Source organism: Brienomyrus brachyistius, chromosome 2 (genome assembly GCF_023856365.1).
Source record: "Brienomyrus brachyistius isolate T26 chromosome 2, BBRACH_0.4, whole genome shotgun sequence".
Taxonomy (NCBI): Eukaryota; Metazoa; Chordata; class Actinopteri; order Osteoglossiformes; family Mormyridae; genus Brienomyrus; species Brienomyrus brachyistius.
Genome location: NC_064534.1, coordinates 7618057 through 7631168, shown reverse-complemented (window position 1 = coordinate 7631168; position 13112 = coordinate 7618057). Strand labels below are relative to the sequence as shown.

Genomic DNA, 13112 nt, shown 5'->3' with positions numbered 1-13112 from the left:
CAGAATGTGTGGAGCACCAGTGGTGGGTTGGGGTAGGGGGGGGGGGGGTTGGGTCACAGGTGGTTACCGTAATGGAGAATGGGGATAATGAGCTTATCAGGGCTGGGGGAATCATGGAGTTCACACACACACACACACACACACACACACACACACACACACACACACATAGAAACACACACAGACACACACACATAGAAACACACACACATACATAGAAACACACTCAGACACACACACACACAGAAACACACACACACAGAAACACATACACACAGACACACACACACGTGATCAATCAGACCCACGTTCTCGTATCAGTTTCTGATAGGTATCCGTATGGGAGTCCAGAACTGAGCCGTTTCCTCGCCCAGACTGGACCTGTCACCTCTCAGATGGGTTCATTTGTACTGTTTGTGTTCGGTGAGCTATAATTACTGACATTCAAAGGCCTCGCTGAGGGAGGGGCAGTGAAACCACTCCCCACTCACCTTGTCAGACCCCCCCTCCCCCGGTTTACCCCACTACCCACCCTTTTGCCCTCCTCCTTCACCCTTTCCCTTTCCTGCAATATAAAAACTAAAAATGACGGGATGTTCTCATCCACGGTGTCTTTCCCCCCCCAGCCCCACAAAGGACCCATCTGTGAGCAGCTCCTCCTAGGTTCAGTGCCCATGTTGGCCGCTCACTCAGACAGACACTTGCCCCCCCCCCCCCCCCACCACCCTCGCCCCCCACCCCCTCTCGGTCTGGTGTGGATTACATCACCTGTTGCTAGGCGGAGTGGGGTCTCAGTATCAGGGGAGCCCAGGTGACAATTTGGCTTCACGTCCCCCTAATTACCGGCTGAAATATGGACTTTGGCACAGCTGCCATGATGCAAGGCCTATAATTACAGACAGAGACTCGGCTGGAGTGCAGGACCAGCGATCAGAAAATGCCGACGAGAGGCACGTCTCTCTACGCTTGTTTTTAAAAATCCACATTTCATTATTTATAACTATTTCGGGCAGCCCTTGCTGGGAGTATGTTTACCAACATGGCGCGGGGCCCGATTCACTGGCGAATATCTGCTGTGCCGAAGGCCAGATCTGATCAGCCGCGATATGCTGGATCCGGCCAGCGTTCTCAGCTGTGTGACACGGCAGGCGGCCGTGGGAGGACAGGAGAGGGGGCAGGAAGGAGGGGGCGGCGGCGGAGTGACACGGGCATGCGGTCCTCTCTGTAAATATGGAAAATCAGAGCCAGACTAGAACGCGCCCAGCACGGCACAGCTTCCCCTGCCTCCTTCGGAGCCTGCGTCCCGCTCCGGTCCAAAGTGGCTACCGGCAGCCGCCATAATTTGAGGCCGCGGGTGAATTGCGGCGTCGCTGAAACAGAGTTTTGGATGGGAGAGCGTCCGCTGGCAGCTGTGCGTGCGGGGCCGGAGCGCGTGACCTTTTTTTGGCTGGCCGGATGGTAGCCGTATCCGCCGAGACAGGAATAACCGGCAAAATGACCCGTTTGGAGACTGAAAAGGGCCGGCGTAAGCACTGGATCTTCTTGGCACAAAATCGTCTTCGTCAAGAGCACGGGGAAGTCAGGAAGCCCCGGCCCAGGGTTTGCCTGGGTGTCACGGGGCATCCCATCCGCAAGGCAGTGAGGCGGAGGCGAGCACAGGAAACAAATCCAGTGTGACTTAGCATGGGTGATGGGGGCGCGGCTTGTGCAAGGGCATGGCCCTGCCTGATATGTCATCCTCGTATTCTTGCACAGATGGACACTCTGGAAGCCCTCGGAGAGGAGATCAGCGGGATGGCACGGTGCCCTTACGATGCTAAGCATGCCAACGTGGCGCTCTTTGCCGGTGAGTTTGACACCACGCTGCACGTAGATAACATATTATTTTATACATAAAATGATTTATTAAGAGTACCACAAAGCAGAATACAGAAAGATGATCAACCGGGCAAATTGCCAGAAGGGGGGGGCAATGTGAATATCCTACAGCTGAAAGTTCTTTTGGGGGGAAACGGGCAGCATTTGGATTTTAAGGAGCCCCACCCTCCAGAGGACAGCCTTCTTATAGGGTATAATTCCAGCTGAGTTTTTGACCATGTTGCTGTGATTTGTGCCCTACCTCAGACTTACGGGTGTGTGGCTCAGCTGGTTGGGATATTTTGCCTATAATCAGAAGGTTGCTGGTTCAAATCCCAGAGTCAGCATAGCGATCACCATTGGACCCCTGAGCAGGGCCCCTGTGCAAAAAAAAAGTATGTCGTGTGAGTCAGCCTGCCTGCTGTGCATCTCATGGCTGTCTGGGAGTCACTCCCTGTCATTCTGAAGCCAGTTACCGGCGACAGGTGACAGCGGGCCAAGTCCGCCAGGCAGCCTGGGGTCATCGCCATGGTGACAGAGAGCGGTATGTGCGGCCAAATTGGCGCTCAGGACGAGCTGAGGGGACGATGAGGGTCACTTCCATTCCCTGCTTGGGTACAAACGACATCACGGTTTATTTTGAAAAATGTGGGGTGGCATCGACTGGCTGTCTGTTCGCCATCCTTTTGGGAAAAGCTTTGGGAAATGGGATTAGCAGGATCGCATTCGGATGCTTTCGGCGAGCCTGGATGATACTAAACTGAGGCAGTAAGCCTTACAGTGAGAAGCCGCCACGGTAAGATGAGAGTGGAAACAGCAATCAGAATATTTAGTAACAGTATCCCCCCCTGCCTTGGGGACTGAGCCCCTTGTAATTGGGGTGGACAGGATGGAGGGCTGGGGAGGGGTTAGGGTTAGTGTTAGGGTTAGTGAGCCTCAATGGGCTTTTGTGAGTATGTGAGCGTGTGTGTATGTGTGTATGTTGGCAGTGGGCATGTGTGAGTGCAGGCTAAGACATTTCTTATACAAACACTGCTTGGGTCATTGTCATTTATTAATCCCATCTTGTCTATCAGCGTAAAATTCAGACCATCTCCATGTAGCAGAGGGGTTGGGGGGGGGGGGGGGGGGGGGTTTATTAACACTTCACAGGGAAAAATGGAAAGTAGCCTTTTTTAAATTAAGGAAACGGTGGCTCTTCTCATTGGAATGCATAGATTTCTTGGACACCGTAATGTAACTAAATATTACTGTCAGCTTTACGGGTCATTCCCACGGCGAGACTTCTCCACCTCACGCCTTTGGAATATTAACATTCCTGTACGATCTGCCCCCAGGAACAAGCCGTTTAAATGTGCGTGGCGTGTGTGTGTGTGGTTTTCTAATGAGTTCTCCAACCGCTGGGCCTCAGTAACCACTTTAGTTAGTACCAAATAGCAACTATTACCAAATGGCAGACAGTATTAAACAGGAAATAGCTATCAAATAGCAGACAATATTAAACAGAAAACAGTACCAAACAGTAGTAGGCATAAAACAGGAAATAGTACCTAACAGTAGAAAGTATTTAGCAGGAAATGGTTCCAAACGCCAGACAGTATTAAACAGGAGATAGCTATCAAATAGTAGATCAAACCCCAAATAGTACCAAACAGCACACAGTATTAAACAGGAAATAGTACCAAACAGTCGACAGTATAAAATAGGAAGTAGTACTTAATAGTAGATAGTATTTAGCAGGAAACAGTACCAAATGCCATACAGTATTAAACAGGACATCGATACTATGTACAGTTTGGTACTAACACAATATAGTACCAAACAATAGTTAATATTAAAAAGGAATTAGTATCAACAATAGTACCAAACATTAAATAACAGGAAATAGTAGGCCTACTAAATAATATATAGTACCTAACAGCTACAGAATACTGTCATGTCATTTGAAATATTAATGCTCATCCTAACCTGCAAATTGGCCTATGAACTGGCTCATTTTTGCGGCACTTGGTTACTGGAAAGAAAGTGCGGCCGTATCTCCTCACATGTAAGCACACGTAACGCGGCACATGTGAGGCACATATAATGTCCGATGATCCCTAACTGCATCAGGCAGTGTGTACCTGGACGCAGACTCACAGACCCCATGTGGCGCCTTCACTTTATCGCCGAGTTACCGTACTCATAGAGCATGTCCGGGCCCGGTGCCGGCAAGCACTGTGGACTCTCAGCGGCCTCTGTGAGCTGGAGACCGCTGTGGGCTGGAACAGCATGAAACCAGCATGGCAGCTCTCCGCCAAAGAGAGTGGGCTTTTGCAGCACTGCTCAGACCAAAAATAAATCAATAATAAAATTAAAAAGTGAGTCAGCTTTCCATTCCCGGGTTAGAGCCCCATCCAGTTGCGGAGTCGTTAAACTGATCCGCCTCCATCGATATTCCCCATCTACTTAATTACTGCCCGTATTTCTCATGATGCCTGGACGGAATAAACACGCGTGAATGACCTGTTTATTTGTGCTGGAGTCACAAATCTCTGTATAATCAGTGAATGTTCGTTCCTTCGCTACCCTTTTAATTATGTAGTTTAAATTTCCAGCTCTCCAACTCGCACTGAAGTGATTCCAAACCAGGAGACTCGCTCTGTTTATGTGTCTGTCTGTGCACGTACCCACACGCTGAGGCCGGCTTCTGTGCATCTGCTCTCTGCCTCTGATCTGCTTGTGTGTGTTTTTATTGTACACATGGTTACTGGGACTGGGCTTTCTGTGAGTGAAATCACGTACTGGAATGATGACTGTCATTTGTTCATTGTTATTGTTCACATAGTCACCGACTGGGCTTTCTGTGAGTGAAATCACATACTGGAATAATGACTGTCATTTGTTCGTTGTTATTGTTCACATAGTCAACGACTGGGCTTTCTGTGAGTGAAATCACGTACTGGAATGATGACTGTCATTTGTTCATTGTTATTGTTCACATAGTCAACGACTGGGCTTTCTGTGAGTGAAATCACGTACTGGAATGATGACTGTCATTTGTTCATTGTTATTGTTCGCCTAGTCATCGACTGGGCTTTTTGTTCAGAAATTATAAATCCAGACCATGATTTTGTTTCAACAAATCAGTTGAGTACTCTGTGACTGTGACTCTTTATACTCAACTGGTTGGTTGAAACAAAATCTTACTCTGGATTTTTACTCTCTGAACCTGAACTTTCTATCTCTAGACAGCACAGGGTCTGCCAGCAGTCTGCCGGCCACAGGGTTTGAGCTGGTGACCTTCTGATCTTAGGCACGTGATCCAAACCCTATAATGCACATAACCCCATGGTGACTAATCTGTGTGTGTTTATTGTACATTTAGACATTGACGCCAAGCTCTCTGTGAGTGAAATTATGTACAGGTTGATGATTGATGTGTGTTTATTATACATTTTGACATTGACACCAGGCTGTCTGTGAGTGGAACCACATACAGGAGTGATGACTGACGTGTGCGTGTATATTATATATTTTGAAATTGACACCGGGCTGTCTGTGAGTGGAACCACATACAGGAGTGATGACTGACGTGTGCGTGTTTATTATACATTTTGAAATTGACACCGGGCTGTCTGTGAGTGGAACCACATACAGGAGTGATGACTGACGTGTGCGTGTTTATTATACGTTTTGAAATTGACACCGGGCTGTCTGTGAGTGGAACCACATACAGGAGTGATGACTGACGTGTGCGTGTTTATTATACGTTTTGAAATTGACACCGGGCTGTCTGTGAGTGGAACCACATACAGGAGTGATGACTGACGTGTGTGTGTTTATTATACGTTTTGAAATTGACACCGGGCTGTCTGTGAGTGGAACCACATACAGGAGTGATGACTGACGTGTGCGTGTTTATTATACATTTTGAAATTGACACCTGGCTGTCTCTGAGTGGAACCACATTCAGGAGTGATGACTGACGTATGCGTGTTTATTATACGTTTTGAAATTGACACCGGGCTGTCTGTGAGTGGAACCACATACAGGAGTGATGACTGACGTGTGCGTGTTTATTATACATTTTGAAATTGACACCGGGCTGTCTGTGAGTGGAACCACATACAGGAGTGATGACTGACGTGTGCGTGTTTATTATACATTTTGAAATTGACACCGGGCTGTCTGTGAGTGGAACCACATACAGGAGTGATGACTGATGTGAGTTTATGGTACATGCAGACACTGAGACTGGGCCGTCCGTGAGTGAAATCAGACGATCATGTGCAGGATCGAAGCGGCCCGTTACCTCTGCTTTCCTTCTTCTCCCTTCAGAAGGAAAGCTCTACTCGGCCACGGTAACGGACTTCCTGGCGATCGATGCAGTCATTTACCGCAGTCTTGGTGACAGTCCGACTCTGCGAACGGTCAAACATGATTCCAAGTGGCTTAAAGGTGAGGCTACAGCTGTTTGGTTTCTCTTACTAGCTACGAGCTGGCATTGACGGTTCCACCCCCGAGTGAATAACAGGGTGCACCCTTGCGGTCATCTTCACCATCTTCTCAAGTCAACATTTAGCACCATGAGGTGTATGAGGTCTAGGTGCACAGATGGCTCATATTGGGTCACACTGCACTTGTCCCGGTTCATAAATGTTTCTTATCATTGTTTTTGTGTCATAGCAGCAACTGTTTACATGTTCATGTTACCAAACTGCTTTGCATCTATTAGCTCTCACATATGCTTAATGCATGTAAATTTGATCATACGACATGTACAGCTCTAACTGTCTGGCACGATTGCCTGTCTCCCTGTCCCAGAGCCCTACTTCGTGCAGGCCGTCAACTACGGGGACTTTATCTACTTTTTCTTTCGAGAAATCGCAATGGAGTACAACACCATGGGGAAGGTAAGGAGATAGGCTGCCGGTCCACTGGCACTTCCTCTCGGAAAGTGTCGCTTCCTTTGCCAGTGGGGAATCAACAGGAGTTTGGGGAAGTAAACAGGAAGAAGCCGGGTGGAGTTTTGGAGCAGGGCGGGTTTAGGGAAGATCATCAGCCGCTGCGGGTAAAGAAAAACATATTCCAGGATGCTAGTGCTAAAATTATTAGAGTGCCTGGCAGTGTCTCCAAACTGCTGAAGGCCCTTCGTGCTTGAAGAACAGGTTTCCTTACACCAGTTCATTAAGTGTTTTCTTCGGACTGCGTTACGTTTACACATGCCCTCAGGAGAGCGGCTCAACTCTGAACAATGTACAGCAGGAATACTGGAAACCATTTAAAGCAAATCATTTATCACCTTGGTCTAATCTGCCCGGAGGCGGTGAGTAGGACGAAGACAAGTGTCCCACTCAACACAATCCGTTGGAGAATCTGAATTACTGTACCAAGACCTGTGGAAAATCCAGGAGTCAAAGCCATTTTAACGTGAACTGACTTCATGAGTCACTCCGTCATGTAACGTGCCACCCGTGGCTTATGGAAGTATTTGCAGGGTCACCGCAACTTTGCCTTTGATGTAGATGTCTTTAGAAGTTAAGGTCTTTATTCTGGGAGCTAATTGTGCAGAGCTGTAAGCTGTATAATGAGGCAATGAGCGAGTTTGTCTGATTTAGCTTGTTAGCAAGTGAGCTAGGCTGTGGGAGATGGGCAGGCCTGGGTCCATCCTCGGCTCCCATCAGGATTCTGTAGAAGCTACTTCTGTTTTATAGGCCCGTGACTCTGGGGCAGAATGAGCTGCAGGCCCCAGCAGGTTCTCACACCTTGTAATAGGATCTGAGGCACAGTGGGGAGCGATAGCCTGTGGCCTTGAGGTGCACCTCATTCTCGGGGCTGGCTCTGTGGAAGTGCTTTTCAGATCAATGGCCTGTTTATGCTCGACTCAAATGGGGCTTTTATTGTGCTGTTAGCCTCGGATTAAAAACATGTGAGCTAAGAGTGAAGTCACCTGCTAGTCCGTGATAATGGAACCAGGAATAATGGGAGAACATGTCACCTTTTGAGATATGCATTGATTGGCCTCTAGGGTTGTGCAACTCTAGGGTTCCGAAAGAGGCCACACCATCTGACCAGGTTGTTTTTGTAACTCTGCGTCTCACAGGTGGTCTTCCCACGGGTGGCCAGGGTGTGTAAGAACGACAGGGGCGGTTCCCAGAGGGTGCTGGAGAAGCAGTGGACCTCCTTTCTGAAGAGCCGTCTGAACTGCTCCATCCCAGGAGACTCCCACTTCTACTTCAACATCCTGCAGGCCGTCACCGACGTCATCCACATAAGCGGCCGTGACATTGTCATGGCAACCTTCTCCACACCCTACAACAGGTACACCGGAGGACCTACATGTTATCTTCTGTTGATGTATTACCTTTTCTTGGCCAGGACTCTACGTTGACATCTGTGGAAGCTTTGAAAATACAATTAAATAATAGATGTAGGAGTTGAGCTGAATTGTCTTGGCACGTCAGTGGGACTGAACAGGGATGCTGGACTGGGACAGAGACATTTTTGCACCCTGAAACCTTTAGCCATTTTGCAGAATTAACAACGTAATCGGCTCACAAAATAGTTCATGAAAAAGGAATTCAGGAATCTGGCCTTGAATCCAGACAGCTGTATGGGGGGGGGTATTAGTCATAATCTCAGCCATGGTACGCCTCTTGTTCTGTATACATCCAGCCCCCCTCCAGTCTGAGAAATTTATGACTTGTTCGTCGAGGCCGGCAGAATGCGGCCTCTGTCGCCATGACAATTCGGCCTTGTGCGGCCTGTCTCGGGGTGTCAGGGAGCAGGGTCGCAGCCAGAGGGGCTGAAAGCTCCTTTCAGGGTGGGGGCCATGCTTTCCATCCCACGGTGCTCCCCCATCCCTGACCGGACTCTGTCTCTCAGCATCCCAGGCTCGGCAGTCTGTGCCTACGACATGGCCGAGGTGGCCCTCACCTTCACGGGGCGATTCAAGGAGCAGAAGTCCCCCGACTCGACTTGGACACCAGTCCCGGAGGAGAAAGTGCCGCGGCCAAGGTACGGAAAGCTCCCGGTGCATCCCTGTGAGGCAGGGATAGCAAGAAACACACCGAAGCTTTATTTCATTTCACATTGACAAAATAATGGCCAGTGTTAGGTTCTCCTCGAGGCCTGTTCCGGTTCTCCGAGACACACGTCTTTTTTGCACTCATTAAGGCGACTGGCAGAATGGCATGATAAAAGCAGGCTGGGCCGATTTACCTTAGAACACAACACACCAAAGCTTTTTCTAATTCCAACATTCACGTCCCTCCTGCGTAATGTAAGCAGGCCCGCTTAGTCCCAGCGAACACTGATTGGCTTCTTTCTTGTCCTCTCAACATGCTGCTGCTGGAGTATATGAATTTCCCCTTGGGGATTAATAAAGTATATATCTAATTTATCTAATCTCTCTGTACGCCTGTTCCAGGCCCGGCTGCTGTGCCGGCACACCATCCACCGACAGGTACAAGGTGTCCAACGAGTTCCCCGATGACACCTTGAACTTCATCAAGATGCACCCGCTGATGGATGAGGCAGCCCCTTCCATCGCCAACCGGCCGTGGTTCCTCAAGACAATGGTCCGGTGAGTGGAGAGGAGGGCATGGTGGTACACAATGAGGCCGGGGACCCAGAGGGGCTCTGAACTCATGTAAAGTAATGAAGTAGCAAAGATCTGGTAGAAGGAGTCCAGTTGGTCTTGCAGCTCCGGGTTAATGGTTCACCCCCCCCCCCCCCCCCCCCCCAGCAAATTACAAAACCGAGGGTGATACGGATCTTCCCAAGAATGAGACACAAACTACCGCTGATTATTTTCTGCTGTGTGCTTTCGATGTTACAGATGGCAATTATCTGAACTCTGTACAAATAGGAGCAAACAAAACCGCTGAAAGGCTCCTGTATGGGTGAGGTACACAGACTTCTAGAGGCATGTGGCCCTTTGATGTGGCCAGATCTAGCGGTCCTACCCCCCACCCCCCCCCACCCCCCCGACATGGCCTTTATCCAGTGAAATCTTTGATGGACGCTCTGAAATTTTTTTTGTGCCAAGTCTTCATTAGGGTGGGGACCGGATCCCAGTAATGGAGTTTATTCCCTCGTCAGTATCCATTCTGACTACAGGTGAACATGAATGCAAGTACAGGCCAAGCCAAGTGTGCGTATAGATCGACTTGTGAGTACTGGGCAGCCCAAATGTTAATACAAGTCAACTAGCGAGTGAGTACATGCCAACATGTGAATACAGGTCAACCCAAATGTGAAATACAGGTCAACTAGTAAGTGAATACAGGTCAACATGTGAGTGCAGGTCAACCCAAGTGTGAATACAGGTGAACTTGCAAGGTCAATCTGAATGTGAGGACAGGTAAACTTGTCAGGCAACTTGAAAGTTGAGGTCACCCTGCATGTTAATATAGGGTGACTTGTGAGTGAGTACAGCTCAGTTTGAATGTGAGTACACTGTCTATATGTCTTATAAATGGAAAATGGCTGATACTAAAAATAAACAGTATAGTCCTGACCCTGATATGAGTTCCACCCCCAGCTTCCTCCGCTGTCCTCAGAAGGCTCTTAGCAGAGAGCAGCTTCACTCAGAGTTCTGCCTCCAGCTGCGGCTGAAGCTGCTCCGCTTCCTCCCAGGTATCGCCTGACGCGCATCACCGTGGACCACACTGCAGGCCCCTACCGGAATTACACTGTTGTGTTCCTGGGCTCTGAGAAAGGCATCATCCTGAAATTCTTAGCCAAGATGAGCGCCAGCGTCCTGAATGACAGTGTCTTCCTGGAGGAGCTCAGCGTCTTCAACCCCGAAAAGTGAGTGGACCATCAGCAACACCCTCCCCCCCCCCCTCCCGGCCAGTGCCTCCCCTCCCCCGACCTGCCTGCAGATGGCCGCGCTCCCATTTCAGGGCTTTTATCGGGTTACGCTGCCGATCTGCGGTCGGCAAATTAAAGGGCAGGCCTGGAATGTCAGTGGTGCGCGGCGACTGCAGAAGCCCACATTTACCGAGGCTGTGTGATTAAAGCGAGCGGCGGCCGGGCCGTCTTCCCTGTGCCAGCCTGGCGGCACGTTGCCGAGAAGCGGGTCCGACAACCGGGGGCGCGGCCGGGAAGTCGGGTCCACAGCGCATGATGGCTCATGAGCATCATGTGGGGCGGGGGGGCATTGAAGCTGGAGATGAGCTAATCGTGCCCCACACACACACACACACACACACACAAAGTGCTGGCTCGACATGCACGCACAGCTTAATGCAAGTGACTATACTAGGAGACATTGTGGGAAGGGAGGGGGGCACAGTGGAGGCAAGACTGGTAAGCCTTAATTGGCTGCTTTAATGCAGGGCACACACCACACGAGGAGGGCGGTAAGTCCCTCCAGGCCAGATAAACAAGGCCTAGCGAGGGGATTACTGCAGTGAGCCGGGCCCTTTGGCTGGGGCCACGCTGCCTCTTCAGCCGGCTCCTGGCTCCAGATCACAGGCATCCTGACGGGCTCACTAATTTGTGTCCCGGTGTCACCCTCATGGTCCCTGTCTCTCTCGCTGCTCCCCCCCCACACCCCCTCCAGGTGCAGCGTCGACGGCGTGGAGGACAAGCGCATCGTGGGCATGCAGGTGGACAGCGGGAGCCACTCCCTCTACGTGGCCTTCACCTCCTGCGTTGTCAAGGTCCCGCTGTCCCGGTGCGAGAGGCACGGGAAGTGCAAGAAGTAGGTGTCCCTGTTCGTTCGAGCTGTCAAACTCACATAGACACACACACACAGTTTGTGTGTGTGACACTCTCACATGCTCGTACAATACAGAATGCGTACATCCAGTATAAAAACATGAATTAACATTCAGACACCGGCACCTGGCAAATGAAAGGTGTTTGTTGTCCATCCGGTACATTCGTCTGTGGGGGAGTTCGCTTGCACTTCCGTCCAGCTGCTCCTGTCCCTGCTGGAGACTGTCTGCTCCTTCAGTAGCAGTTACGTCCTGCGTTAGCTTCCTTCGTTAGCGCTGACCTTTACGTTTGAAGGACGACGGAAAGGGCGGCTAAAGGGCGCCTCCGTGTGGGGCCTGATGATGGAATCCGGTCACACGGGACCACATGGAATGAATTTTAAGCTTAACGAAGTCGGTCATTCTTCAGTGCTTGACGAGCAAGACGCGCATTAATCTCTGACCACCGGAAATGATATAGTGTTTCAGACCTACATCGCTGACAGCCCAAAAGAGAAAAAATGCCCTGATAAAGCATTACAGTCCATATGATATATAATCATTGTGTATAAATAATGTGGTCGTTCCTGAACAGCACAGGAATAGCAGGAGATTTAGCAGATATAAGTCAAGCTCTTTTAGGGGCAATACAGACACAGCATATTAGTGACTGCAAAGTACACCAGGGTAAGTGAAGAGAAAAACCACCAGGTTAACATTACAGAAAACCTGCAGATATATCCACTTCAGACTAATAAACTTAAAGCAGAGTGTTTGGTCTTCTTAGAGATCTTGTAGGATGGTGTTTGGTGCTGTCAGAGGTCCTGTAGGATGGTGTTTGGTGCTGTCAGAGGTCCTGTAGGATGGTGTTTGGTGCTGTCAGAGATCCTGCAGGATGGTGTTTGGTGCTGATAGAGATCCTGCAGGATGGTGTTTGGTGCTGTTAGAGATCCTGTAGGATGGTGTTTGGTGCTGTCAGAGGTCCTGTATATGGTGTTTGGTGCTGTCAGAGGTCCTGTAGGATGGTGTTTGGTGCTGTCAGAGGTCCTGTAGGATGGTGTTTGGTGCTGTCAGAGATCCTGTAGGATGGTGTTTGGTGCTGTCAGAGGTCCTGTAGGATGGTGTTTGGTGCTGTCAGAGGTCCTGTAGGATGGTGTTTGGTGCTGTCAGAGGTCCTGTAGGATGGTGTTTGGTGCTGATAGAGATCCTGTAGGATGGTGTTTGGTGCTGTCAGAGGTCCTGTAGGATGGTGTTTGGTGCTGATAGAGGTCCTGTAGGATGGTGTTTGGTGCTGTCAGAGGTCCTGTAGGATGGTGTTTGGTGCTGTCAGAGGTCCTGTAGGATGGTGTTTGGTGCTGTCAGAGGTCCTGTAGGATGGTGTTTGGTGCTGTCAGAGGTCCTGTAGGATGGTGTTTGGTGCTGTCAGAGATCCTGTAGGATGGTGTTTGGTGCTGTCAGAGGTCCTGTAGGATGGTGTTTGGTGCTGTCAGAGGTCCTGTAGGATGGTGTTTGGTGCTGATAGAGATCCTGTAGGATGGTGTTTGGTGCTGTCAGAGGTCCTGTAGG

The 13112-nt window shown here is 49.8% G+C and overlaps 1 protein-coding gene across 2 annotated transcripts in view; it reads left to right on the top strand.

Moving 5' to 3' along the window:
• sema6a (sema domain, transmembrane domain (TM), and cytoplasmic domain, (semaphorin) 6A) overlaps window positions 1-13112 on the top strand; it is a 75231-nt gene that overhangs the window by 40200 nt on the left and 21919 nt on the right. For both annotated transcript variants that reach the window (XM_048995227.1, XM_048995220.1), the window contains exons 8-15: window positions 1756-1846; window positions 6178-6297; window positions 6664-6752; window positions 7943-8160; window positions 8725-8856; window positions 9269-9424; window positions 10480-10653; window positions 11411-11551. In XM_048995227.1, the coding sequence (XP_048851184.1) occupies window positions 1756-1846; window positions 6178-6297; window positions 6664-6752; window positions 7943-8160; window positions 8725-8856; window positions 9269-9424; window positions 10480-10653; window positions 11411-11551 (1121 nt within the window). The remainder of the gene's footprint in view (window positions 1-1755; window positions 1847-6177; window positions 6298-6663; window positions 6753-7942; window positions 8161-8724; window positions 8857-9268; window positions 9425-10479; window positions 10654-11410; window positions 11552-13112) is intronic.